The 14,102-nt window shown below is 38.1% G+C and overlaps 2 protein-coding genes across 11 annotated transcripts in view; one reads left to right on the top strand and one right to left on the bottom strand.

Annotated features, from left to right (window-relative positions):
* Positions 1-24: 24 nt before the first annotated feature.
* LOC107187191 lies at positions 25-3,946 on the bottom strand. Its single transcript, XM_015575210.1, has 12 exons — positions 3,265-3,946; positions 3,062-3,180; positions 2,827-2,971; positions 2,618-2,747; positions 2,366-2,531; positions 2,096-2,276; positions 1,643-2,001; positions 1,413-1,569; positions 1,073-1,204; positions 804-921; positions 520-674; positions 25-422 (listed from the first exon to the last, which is right to left on the bottom strand). The coding sequence occupies exons 1-12, from the start codon at positions 3,909-3,911 to the stop codon at positions 320-322; spliced, it is 2,412 nt and encodes an 803-aa protein (XP_015430696.1). The 5' UTR covers positions 3,912-3,946; the 3' UTR covers positions 25-319.
* A 3,291-nt stretch (positions 3,947-7,237) lies between these two features.
* Positions 7,238-14,102, top strand: part of LOC107187283 (heterogeneous nuclear ribonucleoprotein R) — a 36,072-nt gene continuing 29,207 nt past the window's right edge. For 8 of the 10 annotated variants that reach the window (XM_015575330.1, XM_015575327.1, XM_015575332.1 and 5 more), the window contains exons 1-5: positions 8,368-8,393; positions 9,428-9,819; positions 9,884-9,991; positions 10,519-10,695; positions 12,762-12,897. In XM_015575330.1, coding sequence (XP_015430816.1) covers positions 9,430-9,819; positions 9,884-9,991; positions 10,519-10,695; positions 12,762-12,897 — 811 coding nt within the window. In that variant the 5' untranslated portion in view covers positions 8,368-8,393; positions 9,428-9,429. Of the gene's footprint in view, positions 7,307-8,367; positions 8,394-9,427; positions 9,820-9,883; positions 9,992-10,518; positions 10,696-12,761; positions 12,898-14,102 lie in introns of those variants that run through there. The other 2 variants (XM_015575328.1, XM_015575329.1) reach the window with 2 other exon arrangements.

Genomic DNA, 14,102 nt, shown 5'->3' with positions numbered 1-14,102 from the left:
ACAGGTAATTTTTTCAAGTGATAAAAAAAAATAGTTCAAGAGCATGAACTATTTGGTTCCCTCAATTTCTTTTCAAACTCGCGCGATAGGGCATGTTTAACGAAAAATCTGTATCCTTCTTAACGTTTACTCACCCCGAGTTTCAACGTAGTACTATAATCTTAAGAAATTAAACTTGACAATTCGTATGTACGTAAATTGGACGGATCCTACTGCTTCTAGTCTACCGTAAGCGTATCGAGCGGACGGAATTGTATTGTAATGATATATCTACTATAACGTACTCTGTAAATTGTATCGACCGCGATAACTTATTCTATTAACGCCTAACCAAATAATACAACATTGCCGTTGCAAGTAACAGTACCCAGCTAACATCGCTCGTCGACGCACCAGCTAGCCGGCATTTGAACATATCGTACCTATAAAACAGACAATTGACTTTCATTATTGACTAAATTAATCTGACAAACAGTTTTCGAATGAGCAACATTTTTACTAGGTAATGATTTTACTTGCCTTGTTTCTTGGTCGTTAACTAGATTACTAAATTCAGCTTCTACCAATTGACCATCATAATACGTGATCAAATCTTCAAATGGATATTCAAAACCTTGTTTGCATTCACATTTGTAGCCACCTGTTTCAAAACCTCTGCCAAGAATAGGTGTGCACTATGTATAGGCCAAAAAAAAAAAAAAAAGAATGAGTTTTTACAACTTTCCTTTCGCCAGGACGGTGCCATTAACGTAAAACCGAATCAGTTAAGCGAACACTAGTTTAGGCAAAACACAATATCTTACGTATGACGTTTTTTTGTCGCATTTGTGGGTACCCTTAAATGCATTTGGCGCGTAGAACACATCGTCGCATTGGTTAATGTCAAGCTGAAGCAGGTCCATAGTAACAGCCACAACGCCTCTGTAAGGATTTTAATATAAAATGCAATCTCGCTCCTCGTCTTTCTTCATAACGAAACTGGTTCTCTATCCCCGTAGACCATCTCGCAATTCGATTCCTCATGCACATACTACTACCCCGTTCAGTTGTCCGTGTAAATAGGGATACTTACTTGAATTCCAGTTTCTCTTTCAGACTGTCCCAACCGAAAAATGGGGATGCATAGGTAATTACCCATTTCTTCACTTTTCCGTTACAATCGAAATACGGAGTTGTCCAGTGACCGTGATTCAGGTTTGCTGCCCTGTACAGACGATACGTGTTCCCACACATTAAAATAAATCCTATTTGGGAAATAAATTTTCTCTTGCTTCCCAATCTCATGCACCAGATCTCTTTATACTTTACTCAAACTTTTGTACCTAAGCGGTAAATTCATCGCTTCGACATAATATTCGTATACAGAATTTACACCGACAGCAACGAAATCTTAATGTTGTTTACATTCTTACCTGTAAGAGTTTGGATAATGTTCGTATTTTTTCAAATATTCCCCAGTTTCATTGTATCGAATCTTTATTTTCATATAATACTTCTCCAACTCGTCAAAATTTGTCGCCCATCTTTGTTTCAATACTTGGAAGTAACTTTTTTTCGTATAGGCTTCGTCTGCAAGTATGTTCGACGTAAGAAATAAAGCATGTTAATAATAAACTCCAGCGTTTCACAATGATTCTTATACCTGTATCGTTAAGCCTCGCTAAATCTTCAACTTTGAATTTTCGTGTGTTTAGCTGAGTCTTATACGCATACGGAGCGAAAAATGTTCTATTCGTAAACTTGTTACGATCCCAAAATGTTCCGGCACCCCATATTTTCGTATCCCCAAGAACCAGAGCCAAAGTTTCTCCGATCATTTGATCCTCTGTGAGAGGTCTGTCGGCAACCCTTTTGCCCGAGTAAACTTCTTGAGGATCCGAAATTTGTAAAAACGCGCTAATGAAATTTGCTAATCGTGCCGCCATTTTTGCCTCGTTTTCAAAGAATTCTTTAACGCCAAAACCTATATCACCACGCAATGTTAACTCCTCTAGTGTGTAACTGTAAGCATACATAGTAAAATGCAATAATTTTCATGTTTTAAACTTTTATCTGTAAATGTCACCGAAAAAGGTCATCATTAGTTTAAACGTACGTTTTGCAAGTTCGTGAATTTATGCTCAAAATAAATTTAAGCGCTTGATCGATATTTGTTTTCGCGGATCTCAGAGCTTCTGGACCTGTGGAATAATTTCTATAATGGTAAAACTGTTCCAGATATTTTTCTCTAACGTGCGGTTTCGCTTTTTCCCATTGTACAGGCATCTTATGAATCCCTAAAAAAATTTAAATGCTGAGCCTTGTTACGCAGAAAGTTAGACCAGGTGATGTATTATAGCAAGAATATTAACAATGAATATCTTACATCCTATCTTAGTGCAATCAAATCCATTGTAGTACTGTTCTTGCGTCGCCCTTTCCACAATTTCTCCGAGATATGGACGACGTACTACAGTCGGTAGTCTAAAACCTGGTTTACATCTACATTGATATCCACCTCTACGAAAGCCCCAACCGTGTAATGGTTCACACTGCAAGTACAATACAAATTGAAATTGAGAAACTTCTTACAAAAGTAACAAGTACGATCTATCTTAATTTCTGCTGGGCCTAATACCTCGGTCGTTTCCGGTTTACATCTTGCGGTGTTCGTGAATCTGTTCGGTCCACTATTCCCTTTCCCTCTAGGACATTGATTTATATCTATTCTGTCGAAATCCATCTCTATTACAGATATAGCGGTATATCTAAAACAAAGCACGCCGTTTACGCTCAATGTAATGTTTATACGACTTGATATTTAAAAAACACTAATTGGGACAGTACGTTGGATATTCCACGTGTCTAAACCCTGTGTGCCTCGGATAGATATCTGCAACAGGTACAACAGCTGCAACCAGCCAACGATTTGACCTACCACAATCAAAATAAGGTCTTGTCCACTTTACAGGACCGGGATATTCGTCAGCACCTATATAGAATTGATAAAAATGATTAGACAATCTCTTTAATCTCAGCTCTCAAGCTGTGTTAACTTTGTCCTATTCCTTTCAACAAGTACCTGGTGGTCCGTGAAATGTGAATGTTTCATTGGTGTTATTAGAATACCGAATTTCAACTTGGTACGTGGTTTTGGTATCGTGTCTCTTCTCAACATTGTCCGGTAACCATTTTTTGAACCTAAATTTTTCCAACCAATGATATAAGAGGAATTGAATACTTCAAAGGTTTACTCATAGTTTGCTGGCCAAACCTTTTACTTACCATTCATTTATACGATAATAATCGGTTGTATAATCGTGACTTAGACTATCACTTGGAAAAGCTCCAAGATCTTGCACAGTGAATGTGTTTCTCGTAGATATTCTCTCCAAATGTATTGGATCGTTGAAATCGTCTGCTCTGAATGTTCTTGGAGCAAATCTGGGCATGGTTTTGTTAAAAAAACCCCTATAGGATGGGGAGTAGGACATGTTTGGAGAAAAATAGATAGCCGAAGCATTTATATACGGATTCGCGGAAACATCGGCAACAGTCGACAAGAAATAATACATCATGCCCGGATCGTACGTATCATTGATCGCTGGACGTATGAATCGTGACTGTAGAATGTAACTCCAGAAGAAAGATCGACTAAGTGCCATGTTATGAAGATGTAACAAAGCGGTTCTATTCGGGAACACAGGATTAATGTTGATATCTTTGATGTCGGGCAAATGAGAGACCGAGTCCTCTGGTAAATAAAGGTCTCCTAGATGCTGAATAGGACAATTCTCTTCGTTGAGTTTGTCCATTTTTAAACGAATTTCGTCGAATGCATCTCTGGGTTGCCATTCATACTGACCGACAACGCCCAAACAACAGAGGCACACGATCACCAGACAATACATCTTCGAGTCGAAGTATTCCATTTTTTGATAAAATTATTAGCTTCGTGTTGACATTATTGCGTTGGAACACCAGAATGGTAAAGTATTTGAAAACAGATCTTGGGACCCCTTCGAGACAACACGTTTGTTCAAATATCACACCGCACTAAATAGGCACACATCGGTAAACGAATAAACACACCCAATCCTCCTTTACATTCGTGCTGTTTCGTCATATATTCTACTACATGTTGCTTCGGCTGTGACGTCACCGATTCCATACCGAGTTAGATATAACTTTTTTCTAAAAATTGCATACACAACGCACATTCACATACGTTTCAAGTACACACGATGAGAAATTCGGCGATCTTTAAAACTTTCCAATGAAATGATAGTGAAATTAATATTTCTAATTCTTTGAATTGCCACAGAAATACTTTTTCCGTTGAAGGTTACTCCCGCCTAAACATTCATTCAAAAATCGAATCTTTCTTTATTTTTGCAGTGTATTTTGACTTTAATGTTAATTCATTTAATTAACACCGGTTTATTGATTAACACAATATATATTCAAATCGCAATTCAAATCCCATGTTTGAATGATCCACTAAATTGATCAATACGTAACTCCAATATCATTATCACTGTGCTTTGATTATAATTGCGTATTAAAATATGGAATACACCTATTTTCCCTTTCTTTAAAAGATGATGCAGTGGTCTTTGAACATGCATCTATACATTCTTCGACCAAAAAGATGAAATACAGTTGCGAAAATGATGCTTACGGCATTTTGCAAAAATGGACGAGAAAAAACTATAAAGTATAGGTTAGTATGGAGTAATATTTAAATATCTTTTATTATGGTAATTCACGTAGCGCCTTGGTCCAACGACCCCCATGTCCCTTCGGGATTTGACTCTCCCAAATGTATAAGTATTCCGCTTGCTGTGGCGTTATTGTCCCAATACAGGTTCACCCTTATTTATCTGCGAAAAAAAAGAGAATTTCTCATACCTAAACAAGTATTTCGACGAGACAACTTGCTGGGGGTCTACTCGTGCCTTAATGCGGCTGTTCATACATGTATGGTTCCTGAGAAAATTTCTCTGATGCATCGTTCACGGTTCGAGACACTTATAATGTTAACGTGGGAAATATTCTCCGAGAGAATCTTCATGTATTATCATCGAATACACTTTCTTCTATGACAAACTTTATGATAACTATAGAATATCGATGAGGAATCTCTTAAACATTACATTTGATATGTTGAAAGGAAAACGTCGATACGAAAAAATTGTAATTTTAAAATTGCAAATGCATAGAATACACCTCGAAAGAACGAGCGGCATACGGAGAAACGAGTAATCGTCTGGTCTTGGTGTTTATTTTTGATAATGTTGATCGAAATGAGAAGAACATGTAAAGTATTTTTCTACATTGAAATCTCAACCTCCCGCGACAATGGCTCCAGAGTCGAGTAAAAAGTGCATTGTATATAGAGAGTGCTGACAGCTAAGTAATGAGAGATAGAAAAGAGGGGGGAGTAAAAAATGAGAGAAAGACCAGACAGAAAGAGACAGAGAGGGTCCAGATCAGGATAGGCGAAAAGGAAAGGAGAGGATGAAATCGAACAAAGTGAGAAAGAGGAAGAAGAGGTTGGATAGTGGAGAAGCATGAAGGAAAGAAGGGGAAGAAAGAACTAAAGGAAGAGAAAGAGGAAGAAGGAAACAAACAATGCAACGGTCATATAAAATTTAATTAACCGTTATTCTATGATCGATTGATTTAGATAGCTTTTCTATATATGATTGCATTTAGATGGAATATTCGAAGTAATAAACATAATTGTTAAGAAAACTAAGAAGTTTCGAAGGAACAGGTTTCTGCGTGCGAGTATGCAAGCATTACCTTTCTCTGTTACTCCTTCATGTTCGAGGGAAGCGGGTGCGTGTTCAACCAGACAGGCGGTTTACGGTGGAATCAGGACCGTATCTTTGGGTCTGTACCCTGCTCTCCCGTAACTTGAATATCACCAACGAAATAGAGTAAGAATCAAAACGAAATAGCATAACGTTTTCCAAAACGCGTAAATGTTGATGTAGTCACAAAGTTGTCGAAATTGCAAAAGTATCCTGAAATCCATGCACAAATCTACCACATGGCATTTCCTCTCCTGACTGTTCTTTGACGTTAACGGGTTTCCTTTTTACGAATATACAAAATTCTGATGCAACAATTATGCAAATCGAACATCGTTCTAAACTACGAATACAGGGCTTTTTGAAAGATAACGAAACTGTAAAATACATTTGCCTATCTTACTTCTATGGTATAGTTGTATCTACGTGGAACAATGTACACAAAATGCTTATACGAATACGCGTGCATACATATCGTACGTATATAGCGTTATCGCAGGTATAACGTTATTCGCCAATTAATTGGTGCAACGAAAAACTGAACCTCGATATATTATCCAATATACAATCTTTCGACCCGATACATATGTATATACATGTTGAGTTGCAATAGCTCAACACTACCTACAGATTAGACGCGTTACGATTACACGATACGATTATGAAAGAATACTGCCAATCGTAAGCTATACTTGCATCTTTCTCCGATGTACGATTATTGTATATCGCGTTGTGGTTAGTTGCGGAGGAAATAAAGTACGAAGAAGAGACAAGAAGAATGGACGAGACAGATAGATAAGAAACGAGAGAAAGAGAAATAAATTTGTGAAAGAATCGGTAGAGAAGAAAAAAGAAAAGAAAAGAAAAGAATCGCGCAGAGATGATTGTTAAAAGAGGGCGAGCGAGAAAGCGAGAGCGGGGTAGGGGACCGGGGAATTGTTGCGACGAGTATGACTAAGGCGGGGCTCGCGTATACCGCGCGAAGAGAGGTAAGCGGTTGAATCGGATTGGATTGGGGCGCAACTAGCGAGCCAAGCGGACGTGGAAACTGGTTTGGTTTTGTGGGGCTTGCACCACTGCACCGCTCTTTCAGCGAGACAGTCCAATTTATGCATTACGGCTATGTAGGCACTACACGATATCAAAACGCTGCGCCCGGGCTTACTTCACTCACCATCGTCATCGTTGCAATATTATCAAAACTTTGCAAGTGCCTACAACATTAAATTCACGTCAGTACATCTTTGGTTATACGACACAGTGTTAATAAGTTTTTAGTTTTCTATTTTTACGCGCAATACGAAAACAGTGGTACGGAGTAAAACGCGAAAGTGAAACGAATTATACGCAACACGTTTGAATTTTCCGTTAAAATATCGGTGAATTTCATAATATGAATTTTATACCAGTTGGAGGATTGTGACCTTTTTGTGACGTATCTGGTGCTTCGTTCTACAAATTCAGTCAAAATTCGTACCGTACAGGCTGTTGATACCAATTTCGTGCAGGTACACCATTTTTATATATCTCATTTGATATTATCTTTATTTTCTTTCTAAACGACTCAATTCGAACACATTCTACCGTCCGTGCCGCGTGTGGTACTTGTACACCTACCTATATGCTCATTTATTTTTCACGGTGTCACTGTGTTTAGGAGGTTATGATTATTTCGTGCCGACACAGTCACTCATACAGACAGTCTGTCATCGTTCTTTTCACTTCTTTTTGTTCCTATTTATTTACTATAGCATACACAAGCAATACAAATCGAGTACCTTGCACATACAAGGTGCATTATGCGTGCACGTTATACGACATGGGACTTATTGCCAAAATGAAGCAGACTGTACTAGAGCTTCGTATGTGCATGCATACGATTATTTTCGTTGTAAAATTTCTCGGTCAGTGATATGTTACATTTCATTTGTACTTCATGTGTTAAAACGGGAGAATTTTCAAATACATACATGAGGAGAAGCAAATAAGAATTTCAACGAATCGGTGGAAAAAGAATTTTTTGTTTTCAAATTTATTTCTACTCTAGTTTAGGAACTTCGAAAATTCAATTTATAATCGAACGTATACGTGTTTTTCAGCACAAGTTGTATGTATCGGTTAAAATGCTAAAGACTGTAATAAGAAAAAACACGAAAGTTCGTTAAACGCGAAACCACATGTGTGCACGCGCGCGCGTGTCGAGTATGCGCCCGTTGCAAATATTTTCGAGGGAACGCTCTAAAATTGAATAGCTGTTTGAGGAATGAAGTATAAAAATAGGGAAACGCTTTAGAGAGAGGGAGCTATTGAAATTTGACCATGAGAAAATAGATGGATGCCTTGTATGCACTCTTTCGATTCGGATTCGAGATTCGTTATTTCGCACGAGTGCATACTGCACGATCAACTTTTTCTTCTGAGTTTTTGCACAAGCCAATCAGAATTCGTGAATGCGGCTCAAAAGAAAATGGCTAACTCGTGTCGCTGGGTTCGAGCGTATCTTTGCGCGTCGTTTTGTGAACCCCGTAGTCTGCAATCACGTTGACGTCTATCGCCATTTCCTCGCAGGAGGAGTCTGTTCATTTACTTTCCAAGGTATACAGAACTTTTTTCCCTTTGGAACTTCGAAATATTGTAGTCGACGTGCTTTTCTAACGATGCGTAATTAAAAACGAGTGTTAATTCATCGGTTAGGAGGGCATGTGTGGATGTTATCGCGAGTGCAAAAGTGCATCGTATTCCCGAAGAAATATGGATGCAATTTTATCGCCGGCCGGCAAACGATTCGCAAAAAATTACGATACTCCTTTTCGCAAGGCATATGTTGCTTAGGACATGGTTAAACGGATTATTTGAAGCATTTTTCTTGTAATAGAAAGACTATTGTATCTTTCAGTATTTGCCTAGATATGAATTTTTGTTTTTCAATTTTATTTCAAATCTAGTAGTACGTGTAATGTGACATCGATGAAAGATTTGCTTTTTTCTAAATTCCATTACATGCCAAAGGATACATAATACTTTTAGGACGGACATGACTTAAACGCGGGAAATTATACATTTAATGCGTTACGCGGTGCCGAAGGCAGATGGTGTTTAAACCGACTTTCGATGGAGTTCATTTCCTGTTTTTTCTGCACCCTATCCTCGAAATTTTTTTAATTGTTTTTTCATGTATCGTTCGTATTTTTCTGAGTTATCTATATCATTAGATATATCGGATTGTTTTCGTTGGTTTCGTATTGTGTCTCACGATACGTTTTTCCCCTCTATCGAAAAAATACATTTATTCAAAAGAGAGCAATATTAGGTGCATCGTTGAAGAAATAGCAAAGCTTTCATAGTTTTACCTTCCGCTTAATTTAGAGGGTAGTTGTTTTTAATTGCGTTCGCGTTTATTAAAAAATAATTGTCCCCTTTCGTATTTCGTATATTTGCAAATGGTGCGACATACGCGGTATCGAATCTTACCTTGAATTACAATTTTCAGTTTGTTTTAACGACCGAAACAAATACGTAATGTGTTTCTTTATATGGTATTTGAATAATCAAAGTTAATCGAAAAGTGTACGCAATTCCCTGGTACCTTACAACGTCGTGCGGAATTTTGGATGTCTTTTTTTTTTCAGCTATGGCAGAAGGAAATGGGGAAATAAAAATGGAAGAAAAGCAGTCCAAGGAGGAAATAGAATACATGGACAGAACAGAAGACTTTTCGAAATTAATCCTGTATGGTCTGGATGAAAAAGTAGCTGCGAAATTGGATGAAATTTACAAAACTGGAAAATTAGCACACGTAGACTTGGATGAAAGAGCATTAGATGCTCTGAAGGAATTTCCTGTTGACGGCGCGTTGAATGTACTCACTCAGTTTCTTGAGTCAAATTTAGAACATGTGTCTAACAAGTCTGCATACCTTTGCGGCGTAATGAAAACTTATAGGCAAAAGAGTAGAGCTGGTCAGGGTACTGGTACCGGTACCAGTACAACTCCCAAAGCTCCAGACGAAGATAAAATAAAGGTATGGTCTCTGTACATTACTTTCCACAGAGGGAAGATATTAACATTGAATTAAAATGTTTCAGTTGATTCTCGAGCGAACTGGTTATCCATTAGATGTAACAACAGGACAAAGAAAGTATGGAGGACCTCCTCCAAATTGGGAAGGTCCAACACCTGGAACTGGTTGCGAGGTAAGCAGTGTTATTAATGGACAATTTAATATTACAAAAGACTGCCAAAACGACAATGGTACCAATAATTTCGATAACAGCTGCAGAGTAGGTCGATGGGCGGCTATCGTCAGAATTTCAAACGAAATAATAAATAGTGATTTGGTCGCTGTGTCTCCTCTCGGTATTATTCGCGGTAATTTCGTTATATGAGGGAACCCTAAGGAATTTACGCGTGCACCTGCCTAAGTCACGTGTTCGCGGCAATTTGACCCCTCACGGAAGGTGAGGGACCGTAGACCGGTAAATCGAATATCAGATCGATGTCTAAAGAAGGCCACTAAAGAATTGAATAGGGGTGGTTTTGCCGCGCGAAAATTTGCGACGTACGAAAAAAATCCGTTATTAGTTTCGAATTGTTGCGTGCTCCGTTCACCAGAGGGCGGTCCGGGTCCTTCGATGTTACGCGCCAAGTTTCGATTTGGTTGACGGACAGGCAGAGGCAGCCAGTTTGATTGTCAGGTGTGAGATTTGTTTTGATTTTGCAGGTGTTCTGTGGAAAAATCCCAAAAGATATGTATGAAGACGAGTTAATTCCCTTGTTTGAGAAATGTGGAAAAATTTGGGATTTAAGACTAATGATGGATCCAATGGCGGGTTGCAACCGAGGATACGCATTTATCACATTTACTAACAGAGAAGCGGCCCAGCAAGCTGTCAGGGAGGTATGTAGATATTCCTCGACTACGTTTTTAATACATAGGTACATGTTTGTGAAGCGTATAAAAATTCTGATGCCCTACTTAATGATAATTTTGCTATGAACAAATCGATTCCCTTCACTTTTGTTCATACGACTTGTAAACACGTTACAAAATTGTTATTGCTACCAAAAATATGTGGTCTTTCGAAATGTTTAAATGTTCCGTATATAAGTAAGATTTCTTTTTTTTTTTTTTCGTCGTTCGCCACTTGTTTCCGTTTTGTAAGCTTACGTCCAGATCACTAATATTCGATTTTTTTTTTTTTTTTTGTTTTAAATTGTTTCTCGCAATCGTATCAAGTTACAAAATGAACAAAGATCGGGTTTCGCCATCCACCTGGTTGTGTGTCGGTATCGTTCTCTGATATGTACTTGATATGTACAACCGAACGAAGAGATCCAGTGAACGGGGTTTCTGTTATTTTTGAATATTCTGCTCTATTTTTATTTTTCATTTATCCTCTTTTTTATTTTGCATTAAACATTTCGAACGAAGATTTTTTATATTCCTATGTGGCTTGTTCTATATGTTAAGAGTTGCGTCTTCTCGCCTTTTTTTTTTCGTAATGATTTTTAACCGAGATGTCATTTTAGTATTGTTTCGCTAACGATGAAAGTAACGAAGAAAAAAAGAAAATGTCTAAAATTCAAATGCTTTAGTTCGGAACAATCCACATATTTGTTTCGTTAGCACATATGTCCCTGACCATCGATTCGTGTTTAAGTATATAATTACATCCAAAAACACGTCCCTCAAGATCATATAATACTGAAAAGGAGAAGACCTAGTTACATATACATACACACGTGTATATACATATGTGTGTATACATACTCTACCTACGCACCACGCACATTCACTACACGCATACGGAACGCACACAGAACGTACACACGCGCGCGCGTCAGCGCAACACATGACAGTCGACGGAAACTCACATGGAGAGAGGTAGTCAGTGGAGCGAACGGAGCCATAAACAAAGGTTCGCTTGAGATTTTGGCATTTCGTAGAAGCTCTATAATTAAACTATGAATATAATATATCAAAGCACATCACTGTCCTTGTAAATTGGTACCCTTTTAAACTAATACTTCTTAAATTTTTGAAATTTTTCAAGACAGCAGTCAGGGTGGGGTGTAGTTCTTCAGAACGTACCTCTGTTTATGAGCTCAGTCACTTTCTGCTTCTCTCTTTCGTACACCTACCGAGTACATATACACAGAGAGACATATACAGGCATGCACTTATACGGATATACATACACGTACACATGTATAGTTACATACAGACATTAATATATGATATCCTATGGATGAGTTTCTTTTTCCAGCTCTCCTCTTTGCTCAGTGGGCAAAATTGGGAGTGGAGAACCTTCTTGAACAATGACGATGAAATTCTAATAATAGTGACAGTAGTTAAAATCAACAAAAATAACGATTAATAATAATAATAGTAATAATAATAACGATGATGGCGATGATAACAAAGCAGTATTAATAGAGATCATAAGAACAAGAACAACAATAATAATGACAGTAATTTATAAAAAAAAAAAAATGAAAGAAACGAATTGAAAAACTCTAATAGATCGCGTGGTACAATTGGTTAGGGGTATATATACACCCGCAATTGGTCAATTTTCATTGGACACAGTGACAATTTTTGTAACAAAATTTTTTTGGGAAAATCGGTAGGCTTAAAAATTTGTTTACAGGAGAACACACGATCCGTGTACGCCGGTTTCCTATATTGTGAAGACTCGAGCGACAAAGCGCATGCCACTTTCTCGCTTTCCATTGGAAATATATCCACGTCATGTTGATCAATCTTTTTTTCTTTTGTTTCCACTAAATTGCACATTTCGAACGAAAAGAGAAAAAAAAAACAAAACAAAATTTATTTTTCGCCTAAATTTTTCATGTTTCTCGCAATTACGTACCAAAGAAAAAAAACAACCAAAAACAAAAAATCACAAAGTACCTCATTGGAACAATATTAGGCATGTGTCTGTTTTCTTCATCCCACAGCTCGATAATCACGAAATAAAACCCGGCAAGAATCTGAAAGTAAACATTAGCGTTCCTAATCTACGACTTTTCGTGGGGAACATACCAAAGTCAAAAGGCAAAGAGGAGATCTTGGAGGAATTTGGTAAATTATCAGGTAAAGTGAATTCGAGGCGTGTGTACCTACCTCTCTACCTATACCTACCTGTCTACCTGTATTGTAACTTAAGAGTGGTAGCTTTAAGTAGTGGTTGTAGATGGTATGGAATTATGGAGCATCCAAGAACAGTTTTTAAAAAAAAGAAATACCTATATATATATATATATAATTATTAATGAAACAACACGATGATCCGCGCGTGCAGATCGTGCGATCTACGATATATATTATTATATAATTATAACCTGTGGCACCTTCAGTTCTGGTCAGTCTCCTTGCCTCTCGGTTTATTAGTGAACAGTAACACCTCTCTGGTCCAAGTCTTCTTTTCCTCGCATAATTTAGGTTGAGTTATGAGTTTACATGCTTCCCGCTGTCATTCGTCGTTTAACCCTCCTCCCCTTCCACCCTGATCCTCCAACCCTTGTTTTTCATCACTTTCATTTAACCCCCACCACTGATTCCATTGTTGTCATCGTCACCGTTGCAGCCGCCGTCTTCATTGTTCCGTTCATAATATCACACCGCTTCGAGAGCAGTGACCATTCATCCATTTATAATCGATGAATGCCATCCCCCATATCTATCCCCAATTCGTTTCTCTTTCTCGTCTTCGTACATGCTCGTTATTATTACTATATAATAGCGTTCTCTCTCATCTCTCTAACCTCGGCTTGCCCGACTTGTGTTTCTTCCTTCGGGGGGACGCTCTCTACATACAGGCTGTCCCAAAGTGGGTGTAAGTAATTGAAATGGGTGATTCCTAGGGTGATTTGTAACAAGTTTTTGCCGAGGAAATAGTGGTTTCAAATCACCCTAGGTATCACCTTTCAAGGACTTACACCTATTTTGGGACACTCTGTATGTATACAAGGGTGTCCCGAAAAACTGGGACAATCCTCACCATGGATATTCCTCATGCAAATACAAATTGAAAAGTCCTTTACCGTTTTGTAATCTGACGCTCCATTTCTGAGATATTAGCGGTTAAACGAACTCCAATCAGCTGAGCGGTGGGCTAGTAGCCATTCATACGCGCAGTTACAGTCGACCAGCAGAGACCGCTCAGCTGATTAGGGTTCCGTTAACCGCTAATATCTCGAAAACGGAGCTTCAGATTACAAAACGGTAAAGGACTTTTTGATTTTAATTTGCATGAGAAATATGCATATCGTGTATTGACCCGTCTTTCTGGGACACCC

The sequence above is a fragment of the Dufourea novaeangliae genome, unplaced genomic scaffold (assembly GCF_001272555.1).
Source record: "Dufourea novaeangliae isolate 0120121106 unplaced genomic scaffold, ASM127255v1 scaffold99, whole genome shotgun sequence".
Lineage (NCBI taxonomy): Eukaryota > Metazoa > Arthropoda > Insecta > Hymenoptera > Halictidae > Dufourea > Dufourea novaeangliae.
Note: the sequence above shows the minus strand (reverse complement) of the source record. Positions and strands in the feature narration are given on the sequence as shown.

Excerpts from the sequence above, each read along its gene's own strand:
- LOC107187191 (XM_015575210.1), bottom strand. The coding sequence starts at position 3,911 with ATGGAATACTTCGACTCGAAGATGTATTGTCTGGTGATCGTGTGCCTC. Across the intron at positions 3,181-3,264 it reads TATTATCGTATAAATGAATG|GTTCAAAAAATGGTTACCGG; the intron begins GTAAGTAAAAGG and ends GGAAAAATTTAG. Across the intron at positions 922-1,072 it reads AAAGAGAAACTGGAATTCAA|AGGCGTTGTGGCTGTTACTA; the intron begins GTAAGTATCCCT and ends AAATCCTTACAG.